Genomic DNA, 20,229 nt, shown 5'->3' with positions numbered 1-20,229 from the left:
CTCCCGGAATCTGCAGGCCACCTGGAAAATCTCAGGGAAAACAGGCCGGGGGTGGGATGAAACTGGGGAACCGGTATGCTGGCTAGTGGCGGTATTTTTAGCACCCGCCCATCTCCATTCCTGGCCACAGCAAGGGTTCAAATTCCAACCCCAAGAAACTGAACTGAGCGTTTGTTTTGTCCATCTTGTTTTCCCTTTGCTCTAGGAAAAACCCACATTTTTAGATCACCTGAGTAAGTTCACACTATTGACATTTAACACAAACAAATGTATGTGCAGATGTCATTAGATTGTCACTGCAAATTACATTTTGATGTTGAGGCCACATCTAGCACCTTGCTAGATAACTACTTCTCCAGCTGAGGGCAGCTAATTAAGCAGACAGGGAGCGGAATTTAATACCTGCCGGTTTGCATGACTTAGTGCCACACTACGAAAAAGATTTAACTTGTTTATGTATTTCAAGTAATGTACTTGAATTTGTCTGATTGAAAACTGGTCTGACAATAGAAAACAGAAATTGATGATCAATAGCAAAGCCCACGCTAGGGGGCAGTGACTCGTGGAGTCTCACAGGGAACATCTGTTAACACATTCATAAATAACATGGATGAGAGCACTTCTTGGGTGTATATTATGAAATGTGCCAATATGGTGGGATGACAAGTGAAGATAAACAGCTTTTGAGCTTTGGACCAATTATACAATTAATAATGGGGCCCACCATCACTTTCTCAGGGATGGGCAATAAATGTGGCTTTGCTCGAGATGTACACACCCCAAGAAAAAAATCAAACTGATATATGGACTTTAATGTAGAAATAAGATAATGAATTTTGGGATAGCAAAAAAAAGTAAGGGATGGAAAAAAGATGTGTGTCTCTGATTATTGATCACTGAATATCACCAGTCAGTCAATGTAAGGACATCTTATTTTCTCCCTAAACACAAGACTGGTTCTCACATTCATTTATAAACTTCTCCTAATATGTTTGCACAAAGCCATCACACCACAGGAAAGGCATACTGACCTTGGAAGGGGTACAGGGAAAATTCACCAGAATGAAGGGGACAGGTTGCATAAATTTGGCTTGTATTCCCTCGAGCTCAGAAATTTGAGGGGTGATCTATTTGAGGTGTTTAAAATAAAGGGATTCGATCAGCTAGATATAGAGAGTCCAGAACAAAAGGGCATAATCTTAACATTAGAAATAGGCCGTTGAGGAGTGAAAGCAGGAAGAAGTTTTTCACGTAAAGGATAGTGAAAATCTAGAACTCTCCAGCTCATATGGCATTGGATGTGGGTCAATTGAAATTTTCAAGACTGATATTGATCATTTTTATTAGGTAAGGGTAGAAAGGAATAGGGGACAAAGGCAGGGAAATGGAGACCAGTCATGTACTAACTGAATAATGAAGCAGGCTCGAACAGCCCCCATCCCTCTGGAAATACTTCGAAGCTGCTCTCAGCTTCCTCCTTCATTGGGGGCCAAAATAACCAGGAAAGCAATTTCCCTGCTGCAAGAATTCAACAGGCCGGTACATTTATTTTCACTCTTTATAATCAGCCTCCAAAGGTACACCACATCCTGTTGAGGCAATGGCACAGAATCCCACCGCCCTCCCCACCACCAACATAGGGAATCCCTGTCCTGGGCCACTTGCCCCTTTACATTGATAGATTCGCAGGGGTAAGGAGAAACACCATCCCCATAAGGCCACCCCAGAAACTTTGTTCCATGGCAGAGATCCAGCTGATTCATGTTCCGAGTTTGTGGCTGTTTAAGCAGACTGCTGCCAAAGTTATAGCGGGAGTCTAATGGAACAGGCAAAGTACTTCATCGCCTTATAGACTTGATTATTTTAATGGACTCCTTGTTGGTATTCCATCCTCCATCAACACCAATTTTTCCAAAATGGAGCTGCCTATATCCTGTCCCAAAATGTAAGCTCCATGGCCTTATCTGATAATCCCTCCATGTCTATGCACTGCTTTATATCTGCAACCTTCTCTATCCTTATGACCCCCCTGTCCTTTTGAATTTGGCCTGGTGTGTGTCACTCCCCTCCATTTGGACCACCACTGATGGGAGCACATTCAACAGTCTTAGCCCATCCTCTGGATCTACATTCCTGAAGCCCTTTGCCTCCATTTCTCTCTCCTTTAAAATCTGTCTCAAAATATCTTTTCCTAAACTCGCCCTCAATGGCTTGAAATCTATTTCCCCATCTACTTCCATTTGTGGAGCAACATGGAACTTCTTGTTTTTAATATTAAATGCACTATATAAGCTGTTCTTTCCATGGTGTCCTACTTAACCCTAAAATAAGCTTCCAACCCCTCATTCACTCCATCACCAAAACTGTCTATTTCCACCATCATAAGATCACCCATCTCTGCCCCTGCCTCAGCTCATCTACTGCTGAAAGCCTCATTCATGTTGGATATCTCTAGACTCGACTAGTCAAATGCTCTCCTGGCCAGCCTCCCACCTTGCACCCTCTGTGAACTTTAACTCATCCAAACTCTGCTGTCCATATCCAAACTCGCACCAAGTCCCAGTCACGCATCACTCCTCCAGTGTTTCACCTCTCACTAACCCATGGGCACAGAGGTCAATTAAATTTCCTCTACAGCTACTCTAATGGTAAGCAGTGTCCCAATATAATTTAAAATTATTTTACAAAATGCACAGTTGAAAATCACCTTTAAGCGTAATTAGTTTCCAGACGCCCTTTTCAGTTACCACTCTCCTACCTCTTGCTCTATTTTTCTATTTATTTTCAGTTACCTATTCAAATGTACTGCATTGCATGTAGTATTACAATTTTGTTTTAAATTCTTCTGAAATGAGTTGAAAAATTCAGCTGTCGCTGAATTTGCTTTTCAGGATGCAGAAAAAATATTCAAACTATTTACTTCACATTTTTAAATATGGAGTCATTACCACTTTGTAGGCAAAATGCATTATTTAAAATCTCAATAGTGAGGAGGTTCATTTGGTTTATAGGTATGAGCAGAAGATAGACCATGCATGTATTTATTATTTTGTGGTTACAATTAGGTTATTCCCGGTTTATATTCGGTCTGAAAGTATATTATTTCAGAGAAACCTACCTGCTCTGGCATCAGCATATGGTGCTAAAATGAGAAATTGCCTGCATGAGGTTGAGCTTACAGAGTTTTATTTTTAGATAATGCCTCTGGGAGATACTACGAAAAAAATCTCTTAGCCAACAGCAGTATATAGTTGATAATCAGATCTCTGTCTACCAGAAAGAGAGTACAAAAGGAGTTTAATTTCAAGATCTAAAAGTTTAATTATTTAGAGCCATTGAGAATAACTATTTAACTTTGTTCGGAGTGACTTAACTCATTAGCAAAACTGTAGATCAATATTTAACCTGAGATTTTTTCTTTTGCATTTTGAATATGTGATTTTAAATATAGCAATAAGCATATGATGTCAAAAATACATTTTTCCGTTTAACTTGTATCATCAAATTACTAGAAATAACATACTGGGTTAATTATGATTTGCAGTGAACAGGGATCTACATGCACAGAAAGAACATTATTATGGCAGGTGAAGGTCAATTAATATGCACCAGTGCAGTCGTTTCTGTGAGGTAATGGTGCTCTCACATACTAAAGCAGGAGAGGTGCAGAAACATTTAGTTCCAGTTATCACAGATCAAATGGGGGAAAAAAATTGTCTTGCCATTGTCAAAAGATTAGGAATCCATTTAATATTGACAAGGCAATTTTTTTGTGTTTCCATGTAACTTCAAAGGTATTTGAGTCATATTTCCATGAGTAAGTATGTCTGTAGTGGTGGCCCCTCAACACCTTGATAAAGATCAAAAATCAGGCCCAATTTGGGGTAGTGGGTTTGATTGAAAGCTGTGTTTGAGTTCTTTGAGAAGGGGCCAGAATCATTGATTAGCTGCATTCATCTTTACTTGAGAACTCAGTGGCAGGGGTCTTCCAATCATGGAATTATAGTGAATGCAATTTCTGTAGTCTCCAGTGAATGTTTCAGTCTGGTAGTCTGTGTTTTAAATTTTAGCCCCATCAAGTAGGGATGCTCAGTCAGATTGAAGCTACGTCAAATAAGCTTCTGTTTGAAGTCTGTTTAGAGACAAAGTGGATAGCGTCTTTATCATTTTAAGCATTAGAGTAAAAAAAAAGGATAAATTGTTTAAATCAAATACTTTTTTGTTATTTGATTTATTTAAATAACATTTGTTAGTTCAGAGGCTGAGCCTCAATCTGTTAAGAATATTTATCCTCTCTGCTCTCTACACATGATGGCATGTAATCCATTTTAATAGCTGGTGTTTAGAGTAAAGGTTCTCAATAACAATCCCTGGGTCTCACGATCATTTATCTAGATAATGGGCAAAGAAAGGTATGCTCTGGATTGTAAGGAATACAAGGTCTGTGTATGGATTGTTTGGCTATATTGAACCTGGGTATCTAGTATATGAACCCAAATGAAAAGCAGGGCTCATCTCAAACTTCAGTTATTTCACCTATCCCTATAATTACAGTATGTTGATTGCAGCTTTAAGAAATACTTCACACAGATGCGTAATTTTGAATAATTGTTAAGAGCAAGGAAATATACAGCAATTACACATTTCTTAATTCACAGTAATATCTAAAAGGATGTGATAATTTTGTTAGCATTCAAATGTTCACATATCAAAATAGAAAATATCGCAGCTGCCTGGGAGGGAGTAGGCTAGTATTTAATGCAGAACTTCAAAAGACACAAATGAAGTTTCATCCATTTCTAAGAGTCATCTAAACACCAAGATTTCATTACAGCCTTGGGCCCCTTCCCTTGTATATTGCATTTATAATCGCAGTTTTGTTTGCTATTTTCTATATCACATCTTTTTTTTAGCTCCATAATAGCTCCATCTGAAAAGCTGGATCCAAAATTCAGCATTTACTGTGCTGCAAAGACAACACTTAAGATACAGCCACATGTGCAGTCTTTAAGTGGATATTGGACATTTGTGGAATGCACTAAAGTTTCCCAAATTAGTGAATTTTCTTATCAGTACTAAATGAACACTTGCAGGGCAAAACACTCCTGGAAAGCCATTCCTTTAACAGTCATTTCACTTGCAGGCAAACTACTGCTTGTCTTCAAAATTTTGCATGTAGCTAATAAAAGTAACTCCTATCCCTTGATTAATAACTTTTACACCTACTTAGATCATGGGCTAACTTTGTGGTTGTGCTGTGATGTTTGTTTAGGTGGCAGTGGTTTGACTGGTCAGTCTAGAATCTTTGGTGGCCCCTCACTGGCCTGGTGTGTGGGTGGCCCAGTTTACACTGCAGCTGGTGGCGACACATAACTAACTGCCTTCCTGTGCACCAACTGCACTAAGGCCACTGTTGTTTTAAAAATGTGCGACTTATCACTTACAACTAGTTCCAACTCCCAAAAACCTAATTTTTCGTCAATCTTAATTATATGTTTATGCTTCATGATGCAGTCACTTGTTACAATGTAGGAATTTGTCAATGCTTGTCAATACACATCAATCAGAGGTCACTTCATTGACACATCTAAAAGCAAGTGGGAACAACAATCTAGTAAGCAGTTTTAGTCATGGTACTTTTAATAACCTAAGACATGAGAGGACATAAAATTATAGGCTTGCTTCTTTTACACACTGTACTGCTTTACATTCAGTACTCATGACAAACTATATATTTGCCATATATCAAAATTACTGACATGGGCCAACTTTCCACTTTTCAAAAAACATTGGTAGATAGAAGTCGAAATTGAAGTCAATATTGCTTCCAATACTGAAATACTGTTTTACCGATGTTTTGTCTCTGCTCAGATATGGCTGAAGTTCTTATCCTGAGAAGGGTTGAACTGTAGCTAAAATAAAAACAGAAAATGCTGGAATTACTCAGGTCAAGCAGCATGTGTGGAGAGAGAGAGAGAGCGCGAGGTAACGTTTCAGGTCGATAATCTTTCATCACCTTTCTGATGAAAGTTAATATTTCATGTTGATGACCCTTCATCAGAATGCTGATGAAGGGTTATGGACCTTAAACGTTAACACTGTCTCTCTCTCTCTCTCTCTCTCTCTCTCTCTCCACAGATGCTGCCTGACCTACCTATTTCCAGCATTTTCTGTTTTTAGGTCAAATTTCTAGCATCTGGAGTATTTTGCTTTTGTGTTGAACTCTATCTATGTATTTAAATGACATTCAGGAGATTGAATGGGAAAGTTGGAAGAATTTTGCTTGGAAAGACTGAAATGTAATTCAATCCATTTTTTGCAATACCTTGATAGGCCATAGTTTCTTGAGACAGACATGAGCTTCAGCACACAATTAGTAATGGGACAGTGAGTAATATGTTTTTGATGGTGAGATAGTTTGTAAATTTCAACTAGATTTCTCTAGAATATTAGCACACGCAAATATATATTTTTTTAAATCAATTTTTTTTTTTACAAATAAAAGAACATGTATAACAAGATGTCAAAAATTGCTACACAGCCACTGAAGTACTTCTGCAAACACCATCTGTGACATAGAACCATAGAAAAATTACGGCACAGATGAGGCCATTCAGCCCGTTGTGTCTGCGCTGGCTGAAAAATCTTGCCGCCCAGTCGAATCCCACCTTCCAGCAGCTGGTCCGCAGCCTTGCAGGTTACAGTACCTCAGGTGAATGTCGTGGTACCTTATAAATGAGTTGAGGGTTTCTGCCTGCACCACCGTTCCTACCAGTGAATTCCAGACACCCACCACCCTCTGGGTGAAAAAGTTTTTCCTCATGTCACCTCTAATCCTTCCACCAACCTTTAATCTGTGACCCCTGGTAACCACTCTACCAGGGGAAACAGTTCCTTCCGGTCTACTCTATCTAGGCCCCTCATAAATTTTAACACCTCAATTAAGTCACCCCTCAACTTCCTCTGTTCCAAGGAAATCAACCCTAGCCGATCCAATCTTTCCTCATAGCTGCAACTTTCAAGCCCTGGAAACATTCTTTTAAATCTCTGTACTCTCTCCAGAGCAATTATGTCCTTCCTGTAATGTGGTGACCAGAACTGTACACAATACTCCAGCTGTGGCCTAACCAGCATTTTATACAGTTCCAGCATTACATCCCGGCTACCTATCCTGCCACCTTCAGAGACCTGTGGGCATGCACTCCAAGGTCTCTCACTTCTTCTACCCCTCTCAATATCCTCCCGTTTATTGTGTATTCCCTCGCTTTGTTTGCCCTCCCCAAATGCATTACTTCACACTTCTCTGGATTGAATTCCATTTGCCACTTCTCCGCCCACTCATTGATATCATTCTGGAGTCTACAGCCATCCTCTTTACTATCAACTACAAGGCAAATTTTTGTGTCATCAGCAAATTTCCTAATCATGCCTCCCACATTTAAGTCCAAATCATTAATATATACCACAAACAGCAAGGGACCCAACACTGAGCCCTGTGGAACGCCACTGGAAACCGCTTTCCATTCGCAAAACAATCCGTCGACTACTACCCTTTGTTTCCTGTCACTGAGCCAATTTTGGATCCATTCTGCCACATTCTCCTGTATCCCATAGGCTTTCATTTTTCTGACCAGTCTCATATGGCCTCATTTGGTCATCAGGCTACTTCAAGTCAAAATAAAAAATGGCAGAAAATGGAGAAGAACAGCAGGAAATGGAGAGCATGTGTGAGGGGACTAAAACAGTAGAGATGCAGAGCAGAGGAGCTAAAAGATAATGGCGTCAACAGAGATTATTATATTATTTGTAAAAAATCTATGATCTGCTGCTTTAATGTAATCAAGATAGAATCTGAATTCAGAAAATCAATAGGACATTGACACATACATGTTTTAGAAATGACACTGGACTTCTAACACAGGTTCAGAAAAAAACACCAATATATAGTACTCCCAACAATCCGAAATATACAGACTGGGAAATTTAAACTCTGGGACACAGAATTAAAGATATGTCTGTATCTCCATATCAGGAACCAACATGTTTCATTTTCATTGATTTGTATCCATCAGTGCAAATCAGGAGATTCGGAGAAATGTTTTTGTACACATGTTTTTCCAAGCTTGAAAAGCACATTCATAATCATCCATTTCCGTTCTGACTAGAATATTAACGAAAGACATTCCTTCAAAACCAAACTAACAGTTACCACAACCCTCCTATCCTACTACCTAAATAAAACCATTGCCCTGGAGCCACAAAATTGAACTGTACTTACTGAGATGTCTTGTAAAAGCTTTTCGTATGAAAAATGGAAAACTTCTCTGTCACTATCCTTAAAAAAGTCAAAGCTGTAGTTTTTTGCTTTTTCTTCACCCGCAGTCAGTGCTTGTCGAAGTTCCTCCACATATTTTTCTCTGTCCATTTCAGCCTCTTTTGCTTCCACTGTTACTTGATTATCTGACACTGTAAGTAGAATTGGCGAATTAAGTATGCCAGATAATTTCATCTTTCATTTAATCATTAAGTAAAAGCATGTTCTGGATGCTGTCCATGTTAAAAGCTCTTCATAAATATAAGATGCTGTTGTAGTAGCAGAGGAGGGGAGCTGGATGGGCTACAGTATCTCTGAGATGGGTCTTGATGGGGTAGAATAGCTTTGTGAACTGAACAATGTGGGTTGGATGTGGTTCAATGATTACGGAGGTAACATTTGGGTATGTGATTTTATTTTTAAAAAACTTCACTTTATTTTTCCTTTTTTAAAATAAGATTAGGGGTTGGATTTTCATTCCGGGATCGGGACCCTGACACCCGGATAATTTCCGGTTCCCAACCCCGCACTGCATCAGCATAGCTGACACAACACTCTTCAAATGTAAATGATCTAAGTGCGCCGGGGCGAGTGGGGCACACAATCAACGGTGTTGGAACCAGCATGGAGGCAGAAAGCCACTCCAGACTGCAATGTTGAAAGGAAGACAGCGGCCATGACAGGGTGAGCCTTGCAGAACGGTGCAGGCAGATCAGAAGGCCAGCAGTGTTACAGTGCAAACAAGTGGCCAAACAGTGAGCAGGAAGGCAGGTCAAGCGCTATGTATCAATCGCACTTTTCTTCCCGATTCCTTTGAATAATTATCGACAACAATGTCCAACCATTTGCTCCTCCCACTCGTTCCTTTGAAAATACCCTTCAGTCCACCCCAGCAAGTTAACAAACTCCTCAAGGAGGTTAACAGGTACAAGTAATTAGAGGCGAGCAGATTCCCAGCTCCCCAACCCCAATCCTCTTTGAAAATTGGAGCACGTCCTGGAGGCATCAGGATTCAGAGACACCTTCCGAGAATGCAATCCTCAATTCGTGCCTGCACCCATGCTTGCCCTTGAAGTGCTTTGAAAATCCAGCCCTAAAAGTCTATTCATTATGTCGCGAAAACGTGCTATGTCGAATGATGACTTTTAATCTACTGCTTGGAAACCTGAATTGAATTTTTTTTAAAAAACATAAAAGATGACTTGATGCTGGCAGCTAAAGATGGCCACCCCAATTTGCATCCCTGTACTTTCCACATTCCAATGCATTGAGATAGAGATGGCATGTCTGCATAGACCCATCAAAGACAATGGCCTGGGGAATCTGAATGAACCACCTATCCTGTTCCCATTAGCAAGGTGTCAAGGCCATTACCTGAATATTCAACTGGTAGAGATGAACCACTCAAACCAAATCACTTGAACAATGGGACCCTAGCTGTGAGAAGGCAATTCCTAGACATGGACTGATTAAGTTGCAAGACAGAATACACATTCGTAACCACTATGCTTCAATCACTGGGTAATGGTCATGTGACAGGCCCACCCTCCATGTACTTAAGCTGATGTTTTCTCTGCAGCAAGGAGACAAGCAGCTAGATGCTGAAAAGAGAAGACCTGAATGGGGTCCCTCCTTCCTTTCTCTCCAATCCACCTTGGAAGCTTCCAACCCTCCCTGCTAATCGTGACCACTCAGGGATACCCCTGCTGCAGACAGAGACCCCTTGACTGAAATCAGGCGAACCACCAAATCCGCCAACCACATCTTCAAATCGGAAGCCTCAGGACCACCAAAAGAAAGTTGCACAACCACTGAATTTAGCCTGAAGCCAGCCAAGTCACCAATCACCACAGACTGTATACCCTTTTATTTCTCTGGACTCTAATTTGACCAATCTATCCGTCCCCATTCTGAAACCTATTTTGTGTGTGTTTGTGTGCGTAAGTCGCAGCGTCTTATTATTTTATTTAAATCGGTTTGAGTACAATAGAGATAACCTCTTTCTTTGTTAAACACATGAAAACCTGTCTGATTTGGTTCTTTTCATAATCACGGCGTGTAAACAGTGAAACACTCATTGAATTAGCAAGTATATCCGCTTCAAAAAGAAATAAACCTGTTGCAGTCAAACAAGGAGAGACAAAAAAGGGGAGCCCTTCCACCCCTCCTCATCTGATCGTAACAGAAATTTGGGGGCTGTACGTCAGAGATCGAACCCACAGACAAATGAGAAATTGGAAGCGGGAAACCAAATTGATACTTAACAATAGTTTAAGACCTTCATTACAGGTTTTCTTCTGGTTTTCAATGCTACAGTACTAAAATGCCCAGATTTGAGGCAAGTACTTCTCCAGAACAGAGTGATGTAACTTGGGACAGTTTAAAAGCCCTATCCGTTGAAGAGTTAAGGAGTACAGCTAGGCATTTTGAGATAAATATCCATCCAAAAGTTAGGAAACCTAAAATCCTCAAACATGTGGCCAAGAATTTTGAAATTGAAACTGAAGGACCGGAGACAGGCATAGAATCTGAAACAGGCAGACTAGCATTAACCAAGATACAGCTGGAACAGAGGAGACTAGAACTAGAATTCTGAGAAAAAGGGGCAGACAGGAATGGAAGGAGAGAGAATTCCAGGAAAGGGAGAGACAGGAAAGGAAAGAACAATTAGAGAAGGAATTTCAGGAAAGGGAGAAAGAAAGAGCTTTCAAGAAGGAGAGGCAAGAAAGAGAGTTAAGGCAGCTCAAACTTAATAGGAAAAGACCCAACATACCCAGTGAAGCCACTGCTAGTGAGGGAACTACCCTTAGCTCAGGACTGAGCGCTGAGTTCTTAAAGATCTCCCAAATGACACCAAAGTTCGATGAATTGAGATGTGGAAGCATTTTTCATCTCATTTTAAAAATTTACAAAACAGTTGAATCTGCTGCTGAAAAGCAAATTAATAGGAAAAGCCCAGAGGTTTATTCCCTACTGTCTGACAAGAGTTCATCAAACTATGAGATGACCAAAAATGCTATCCTGAGTGCAGGCAAGTGGTACCGGAGGCGTACCGCCAAAAATCCTGAACTCTCCGAAAACGGCCTGAACAAACTTACATCGGGTTTGAAAGGGTTAAGCAACTCACCTTTGACCGATGGATACAGGTGCTAACGATAGAGTCCACCTATGAAAGCCTCCTCGAGGAGCTCATAAACTTGCTTCCCCTTTCCATAAAAATCCACATGGAGGAACAAAAGGTTCCAAGAGCAAAGCAGGCAGCAATATGGCTGATGATTATGAACTTCGCCACAAGCCCTTGCCCCAAGGAAACCCTTCCCTAGGTACCTCCAAAAACCTGAAAAGGACAAAAGGTGGGAGGGTGATAGGAGGATGAACAGCCATGGGCGAGAAGGGAAAGCTGGAAACACAGCAGGCCCTCCTCAGGCCAAAAAGGTGCTGAGAACAGGAGGGATGCCAGAAAGCCTGTATGCTTCCAAAGCGACAAGGCAGGTCACCTTCGAGCTGACTGCTGGAAGTTACAGGGAAACTCCAGTGGTTTAGTCAGGGTACACCAGACCAGTGCAAAAAGGACTGAGAAGGGAAGCACAGCAGACCAGGCTGTGGCTCTAACCGTGAGTCCCAATAAATGTACCACTGAGAGTGCGGGAGAACTTAAAATCCCTGAGAGTTACTGGGATTTTGTGTCCCAAGGAAAAGTGACCCCATACCACTTGAGTGAGGCAAGTAAGCCCAATCATACCTAGGGATACAGGGGCCACCCAATCCCTTCTGCTGGGAAAAGGCATGACCTTTCCCCTAGTCAGCACATTGAATACTAAAGTATTAGTGAATGGTATGGGGGAAGGTATATGCCCATACCTTTACATCAGCTGCAACTGGAGTGCAACCTTATTTCAAGACCGGTAACCATGGGGATTGCCCCCAGTTTTTCTGTGGATGGGGTCAACCTGTTCCTCAGTAATGGCCTGGTGGGGGTGAAGGTGGTAGCTTCTCCAGTGGTCTTAGAGAGGCTGAAAGAGGTCAGGGAGACAGAGCAGTTACAGCAGAAGTTCCCCGGAATTTGTCCTGACTATGTGGTGACCTGGTCCACGGCCAAACAAACTCCAGCAGAAGAGGGTGAACTGGCACTACAGAAGGATGACTCTACTGTCTGGTTATCTGAAACCTTTTTTGGGAAGTCAGAGGGCCCAAAGGATGGGTTAAACAGGTCTTCCTTGGTCAGGGCTCAGCAAGCCGACCCATTGTTGAAAAAGTTAGCACAGACTGCCCAAACTGAAGCTGAAGCAGAGGGAGTTCCAAAGTGCTACTATTTAAAGAATGAGGTGATGAGGAATTGGAGATCTCCTCACAGACCTGCAGATGAAAAGTGGACTGGTCCACGAGGTATTGGTGCCGCCGAGGTACCGTATGGAAATATTGAAAATAGCCCACGAGATTCCCATGATTGGACATGTCGGTAACCGAAAAACCCAAGCACACTAAGGCAGCATTTTTACTGGCCATACCTCCACAAAGATGTGGTGGAGTTTTGTAAAATCTGCCACATATGCCAGGTTGTCGGGAAGCCCCAAACTGCAATAAAACCTGCGCCCCTAATTCCCATATCAGCTTTTGAGGAACCATTCAGCACCGTGCTGGTGGATTGTATGGGGCCCCTGCTGAAAAAAAAAAGGAGCTACCAGTATCTCCTCACCAATATGGATGTGGTTACCTGATTTCCAGAGGCTATTACCCCAAGAACTATCTCTGCCAAGGTAGTGGTGGAAAGGCTAACCAAAATCTTCAATAACCCAAACCCAATACGGGCTGCCTGCCAAGATCCAGTCGGATCAGGGCACAAATTTTATGTCCAGTATTTTTCAAAAGGTCTGGGCATAACCCAGCGAAAGTCCTCAGCCTCCCACCCACAGTCACCAGGGGCTTTGGAATGGTACCACCAGACCCCAAAGTCAATGGTCAGGGCATACTGCTATGCACACCCCCATGACTGGGCCAAAGGGCTGGGATTCCTTCTGTTTACTACCAGGGATTCACCCAATGGGTCTACTGGCTTTAGTCCCTTTGAATTAGTTTAAGAGGACCTCTCACCTTGTGTCAATTAACTAATCAAGGAGAGGTTTTTCAGACACAGGAATGAACCTCCCATGTTAGATTACATCTCCATGTTCCATGAGTGGCTCACGAGAGCCTGTGCGGTGGCTCAGAAACACCTAAAAACCTCCCAGACAGCGATGAAAAGGCAGGTAGATAAACATGCCAAGGCCAGAACATTTCAGCCCGGAGACCATATGTTAGTGCTACTAGTATGTGTGAACCATTGAAAGCCTGATTCAGTGGCCCATACAGAGTAGTAAAGAGAATTAGTGAGGTGAATTATTTACTTAACACCCCAGACTGTAGAAAAAAGCAAAGGCTGTGCCACATTAATATGCTAAAGCAGTATCACAGCCGGGAAGGGGACAAACAAGCCCAGGTCTGTCAGGCAGTCAGGAAAGAGGAGGACGAAAGGGATAGTGAGGACATGTTAGAGGGAGGCTTGGAGGATTCCCAAATCGATCCCCCTGCCATCCAGAGAGCTAACATTGAAATGTTAGGGAGATTAGGCACTATATTCTCCTACTGAAATGCAGGACAGAGAGGAGACCTAACAAGGCTGTTCACAGCGTTTAACGGGATCTGCAGGGACAAACCAGGATGCACAACCCTAACCCTACATGATGTGGATGTAGGAGAGACCCCTCCCATAAAGAAAAATCCCTATTGCCTAGGTCCCAGGAAACTGAGCCAGGTTCGGGAGGAAATTCAGCACATGCTGGAGCACAAGCTGATTGAGCCCAGTCAGAGCAGTTGGAGTTCCCCAGTTGTACGTATGCCCAAACCCAATGGCTAAACAAGTTTCCGCATTGATTAAAGAAAGATTAATGCACTGACCAGAGCTGACTCCTACCCAATTCCCCACCTGGAAGACTGCATCAATAGAGTAGGAAATGCCACCTACATAACCAAAATAGACTTGTTAAAAGAATACTGGCAGGTTCCCTTAACCACCTGAGCTAAAGAGATCTCAGCTTTTGTCACCCCAGACGGCTTATTCCAGTGCCGAGTGATGCCATTCAGATTAAGAAATGCCCCGGCCACCTTCCAAAGACTGATGAACCAGGTAGTGGCTGGCCTACCCAACAGTTTAGCGTACCTGGATAATCTGTTAGTATACAGTGACAACTAGGGGGACCACTTAGGAGCAGTAAGAAGCCCTCTTCCGGGGGTTACAGTCGGCTGACCTAGTGGTAAATGGCGCAAAGAGCAAGATCGCAAAAGCTCAGGCAACGTACCTAGGGCATGTTATGGGTCAAGGATGGGTGCTGCCCAAAGGAGCAAAGGTACAGCCACTGATGGATTTTCCCATCCCCATGACTAAACAAGAAAGAGAGATTTTTGGGGTTGTGTGGGTTCTACAAGTTCATCCTAAACTTCAGCACTATAGCTGCTCCAGTGACAGATTTGTAATAGAAAAGAGCGAAGGTAATGGGTTCAGGGAGATGCCAAACAGCTTTCAACAGGCTGAAAGCCATCTTAACCAATAAACCAGTGCTGACAGCTTAAACTTTAACAAGCCTTTTAAAGCGGCAGTCGATGCTAGTGACATACGGGTAGGTGCCGTCCTGCTCCAAGATAATAAGTCAGGCATCGAGAGACCAGTTGGGTATTTCGCCAAAAAAATTTAACAGACATCAAAAGAGATACTCTACTGTGGAGAAGGAAACTCTGGGACTGTTACTGGCTCCCAAGTACTTTTAAGTATATGTCCAAAATGGATAGAGAGAGACTGTAGCTTATACCAATCAATATCCCTTTATATTTGTGGAGAAAGTCAAAACCCAAAATGCAAGGCTATTTTGATGGAGCCTGCTTTTGCAACCTTACCACCTAAAGAATACCCACATTGCAGGGAAAAACAATGCGACAGCTGATACTTTATCCAGAGTCCAATTCAGCACAGAATTATCCTGGATGAAAACTTAACGAGAGCATAGCTATAGCAGTGTAAGATTTATAAGTGATCGTTTGGGGGTAAATGTGTGTGTACAGTTTCTTTTAATATTACTTACAACCTTATAATGAAATGCTCCTGTCGTTGCATTTCATTTTGCATGGTGTGGAGGTGTCTTGAAAATGTGCTATGTCGAATGATGAATTTTAATTTACCGGTTGGAAACATGAATTGAATTTTTAAAAAAAAGATAAAAGTTGACTTGATGCTGGCAGCTAAAGATGGCCACCCCAATTTGCATCCCTGTACTTTCCACATTCTAGTGCATTGAGATGGAGATGGCATGTCTGCACAGACCCATCAAGGACAATGACCTGGGGAATCTGAGTGAACCACCTATCCTGTTCCCATTAACAAGGCGTCAAGGCCATTACCTGAATATTCAACTGGTAGAGATGAACCACTCAAACCTAATCACTTGAACAGTGGGACCTTGGCTGTGTGAAGGGAATTCCTGGACATGGACTGATTAAGTTGCAGAGAGAACACACACTGGTAACCATCATGCTTGAATCACTGGGTGATGGTCATGTGACAGGTCCACCCTCCATGTGCTTAAAAAAGCTGGTGTATTCTCTGCAGCAGAGAGACAAGCAGCTATATGCTGAAGAAGACCCGAATGGGGTCCTTCCTTCCCTTCTCTCTCTCCAATCCACCTTGCAAGCTTCCAACCCTGCCTGCTAACCGTGATCACCCAGGGATACCCCTGCTGCAGAGAGACTCCTTGAAGGAAATCAGCTGCGCTGTCTCCAGGAGAACCAATGAATTAGCCATCCACATCTTCAAATCGGAAGCCTCAGGACCATCAAAGTAAAGTTGCACGACCACCGAATTCAGCCTGAAGCCAGCCAAGTCACCAACCTCCACAGACTGTATAACCCTTTTTATCTCTCTGGACTCTAATTTCACCAATCTATCCTTCCCCACTCTGTAACCTATTTCTGTATGAGTGAACTTCGAGTGTGCGCGCGCGCGCACATGAGAGGAAGTCAGAGTGCATTTTAATATTTTACTTAAATCTGTTTAAGTATAATAAAGCTAACCTCTTTCTTTGTTAAACTCAAGAAAACCTGTCCAATTGGTTCTTTTTACGAACACGGTACATATAGAGTTAAACACTCACTGAATTGGCAAGTATATCCACTTCAAAAAGAAATAAACCTGTTGTAATCAAACAAGGAAAGGGAAAAGAGGGGAGCCCTTTGACCCCTCCTCACCTGATCCTAATTATTATGAAGTGCTTAAAATGAACTAGAATGCGACATTTTCTGAAGAAGCACATCTCCAGACACCCTAGAAATGCAATCATAAATGCTATAACTTCAATATTTGGATTTTCCACTTTAGGTTTTCATGTTTTCTTTCCTTCAATACAAATACCACTTAAGATACAAGAGGTGAAATTTTAACGTAATCCACCTATTGGGAGATTGACAAGATTGTGTGCAATGCTGGTTTTACGCTCTGCTTGAGTTTACACTGCATCATGGAGAGTAATATTAGGCAGGGCGTAGAACAGGTGTTTCACCCAATCCCACGGGTTTCCCACATGGTGAGTTAGGTTAAATTTCATGCAAAGTCTTTGTAACGGTTTCCTTTGAAGCCAGCATCATTTTTGAGTTTTCACCTTTACTAAAGCTGTTAGAATTTTTGCTAATTTTTTAGCTTGACATGTATGTGTGACATCATTCTGCATTGCAGGAGAGTTCTACCAGCAGAAGGGGAATAAATACAGGCATAGCTGCCATAACTTGACTTATCTGAGTTGTAGTCAGCAGTTTTAACTAGACTGTCGTGAAATGGAATTTAAAAAATGTAAAATGGTGCTTTAATGATACAATTGATACAACTTGCATTTATGTAGCACCTTTAAAAGTAGTAAAACATCACAAGGTGCTTCACATCAGAACACAGGAACAGGAGTAGGCCATTCAGTCCCTTCAGCCTGTTCCACAGGATCGTTATCAATCGAAGTTTGAAAGTGAGCCACATATGATGATGTTAGGACAAGTGAGTAAAAGCTTGTCATCTTGAGCATCTTAAAGGAGGAAGGAGAGGTAGATGGGTGGAGACGTTTGGGAGCGAATCCCAGAGGTTAGGGGCTAGACAACTGAAGGCACAGCTACCAATGGCTGAGTGAAGAAAATCTGGGACGTGCAAGAGACTAGAATTGGAGGAGCGTAAATGTCTTGGAAGGCGAGAAGAGGTTATAGAGATAGGGAGGGCTGACGCCACAAAGAAATTGAAAACAAGGATTAGATTTTAAAATCAAAGCTGTGCTAAAGTGAGAACCAATATAGATCAGCAAGCAATGTTCATGTACAGTTTGGAAAAAAAAAATCATCTTTTTGACTATGCTGAGAAAAGGAGTCTGATTGAAAGCATCTCATTAAAAATGGTTGCATGACGATGCAGTATTTTTATTCATGTTACACCTTTAATTGTCAAGTCCACCAGCAACTATTTTGGAAGAAGCTCCATATTCACCGTACTTCGAATAAATAAAATCTAAATCAGATAGTTCTGATGAGTTGCAGGCTCCACATAACTTTATTCAGCCAGAAGGTTTTATCCTCATTTATAGAGAAAGGTTTCAAAAGCGTCAGTTTCTCTTGCTAACTTATGTGAGTCATTTCCTGCTTACATGAAAATCATAAAATATATTTAGTTTTGTTTGTTTAAAAGTTTAATATAGCAAAATGCAATCTGTGTTATTTATGTTTTGATTCATTGCATCCTCTGACCAAATGCAAGAAAGCCTGAGTAGACAAGATCCACTGGTAAAAATGACTCAGGATTGAATCTGCAGCACAAACATTTCATCTTTCCAATAAGCTTTTGTGCCTTTGCAACACTATAGAAGTTTCAACAGGATTACATTTGCTTCCATGCAAAAAATTAATTTGGGTTGCACTTAGTTATTTTACGTCTTCCTTTTTCACAGTGCATCTATTTTACCACAGGGTAAATTTTCATCTTTATTGCCTGGGTGTTAAGTATCATCTGGGTGGAGTGCAGAAAGGAAATGGCACCCCATTAACAAAACCTGCCAGATTTTCTTTTATGGGCTCTGCCCACACAATGTTAATGCCCTGTTAGTAAAGACAAAGAAAAACTACCCCCCACATCAAGGAGGAACACACAGTCGCAGCTGGTGCTTTCCAGAAGTAGATTTAAAGATGCATATCCATCAAGACCATTTTTCCATTCTTTTGTGAAGGATTGATGACATTTGTATGAAGATTATAATAATTTTAAAATGGCATCCTTTCTAACGTTTTACTTTGTGAAGGGGGCAGCATGTTTTCCTTCATAGTATAGGAAATTGTATGATTAAGAGGAAATGACTGCATCAATAGCGTGCTACAAAAGTCTGTTCCCTCCTGCTGGATCCCTGGCACACCAAAGAAGGCATACTTGAAATTAATTCCAAACTGAGTTTTTAACCAAAGCATATGAAGCACTAAATCATTGAAGGCTGTTTGACTGGAGGCAGAGTAGAAATTAGCATCAAAATTATACCTGCTCACCAAAACAGGCATGGCCAGGCTCTAAATAAAAACATAAGAATTTAGTTACATTTTAAATTTGTTTTCAGAATTAAACAATTTTCAAGGAAAGTAACAATCTCTATTCACTTGGTATGCATTTCAAAACATAATTTTGCATTTGAGCAGTGAAGTCAACAGCAAAAGCATAATTCTACTGCCATGGTCCGCACTTGCATATATAAGAGACCTGTAAGACATTGGTCTAAAGGATCTGCCATCCCAACAAGTACCTCTTGTGCAGGCTAAATGCAGCGACCATATCCTGCACGTCTGCGCTCCTCTATAAACAGATCGCTATTTTATAGAGTGCACAACAGGCTTACAGACACTGGCATCAGACAACAAATCTAAAGAGGAGCAAATAGACGTGATTTCTTTGACAAAAACAAAAAGTTAAAAAGCACATAAATAATACCTCTTCCACTCCATGCCTGTTCTCCATTGCAGAGAATTACAGTAAAACCACTTCCCAGATCTTTCTCCCAATTCATCTGAAGATAGTATACAGTGTCTGGTGTAGAAAGTGGCCAGATTCTGCAAACATGCCTTTCCATTGTTAAGCTCGTTTTAGTTCCTAAAAACAAAGAGAGTTATCTGGACCATCTAAATTACTGACATATGACACTGACTTTTAGCAACTACAAAACAATACATTTTCTTATCAAAAGATTTGAGGCTTAAGAATTATATTTTTAAATAGTATTAGAGCTTCTCGATAAAATACAATAATAACCAGTGTTCTGAGTATTAATATGGGATACATGATATAGCCAGGTTTGAGGTATGAGTTACAATTCATTCAGGTAGTTCTGGTCAGTTCTAAACCATTAAATAAGAGTTTAAGTTGTTTATGATATTTACTTAATCAGCAAGATCAAATTATCTGGAATGCACTGCCTGAAAGGATAGTGAAAAGGAGATTCAGCAGCAATGCACAAAATTGAATTGGATACATATTTGAAAAGGAGAAATTTGTAGAGCAATGGGGAAAAGAGGACAGTGGGACCAATTGGATAGCTCTTCAAAGAGCTGGCACAATGGGCTGAATAGCCTCCTTCTGTGCTGAGATTCTCCGATTCTACATATGATTCTATGAATATCAGAGAACCTGAAAATGATACCTTGACAGAAATCTTTGTATCCTCATTGGCTCCAGGTGAGGTCCCAGAGGACTGGAGAATAGCCAATGTTGTTCCTTTGTTTAAAAAGGGTAGCAAGGATAATCCAGGAAATTATAGGCCGGTGAGCCTTACGTCAGTGGTACGGAAATTATTAGAGAGCATTCTTCAGGACAGGATTTACTCCCATTT

At 41.3% G+C, this 20,229-nt stretch overlaps 1 protein-coding gene across 6 annotated transcripts in view; it reads right to left on the bottom strand.

Annotated features, from left to right (window-relative positions):
• Nucleotides 1-20,229, bottom strand: part of xrcc4 (X-ray repair complementing defective repair in Chinese hamster cells 4) — a 678,103-nt gene that overhangs the window by 528,038 nt on the left and 129,836 nt on the right. For 5 of the 6 annotated variants that reach the window (XM_068029637.1, XM_068029638.1, XM_068029635.1 and 2 more), the window contains exons 2-3: nucleotides 19,335-19,493; nucleotides 8,279-8,466 (exon numbers count right to left, since the gene is read on the bottom strand). In XM_068029637.1, the coding sequence (XP_067885738.1) occupies nucleotides 8,279-8,466; nucleotides 19,335-19,473 (327 nt within the window). In that variant the 5' untranslated portion in view covers nucleotides 19,474-19,493. The remainder of the gene's footprint in view (nucleotides 1-8,278; nucleotides 8,467-19,334; nucleotides 19,494-20,229) is intronic. The other variant, XM_068029640.1, reaches the window with a different exon arrangement.

This window comes from Heterodontus francisci, chromosome 4 (genome assembly GCF_036365525.1).
Source record: "Heterodontus francisci isolate sHetFra1 chromosome 4, sHetFra1.hap1, whole genome shotgun sequence".
NCBI classification, from domain to species: Eukaryota; Metazoa; Chordata; class Chondrichthyes; order Heterodontiformes; family Heterodontidae; genus Heterodontus; species Heterodontus francisci.
The sequence above is the reverse complement of the archived record's forward strand: the minus strand, read 5'-3'. Positions and strand labels throughout refer to the sequence as shown.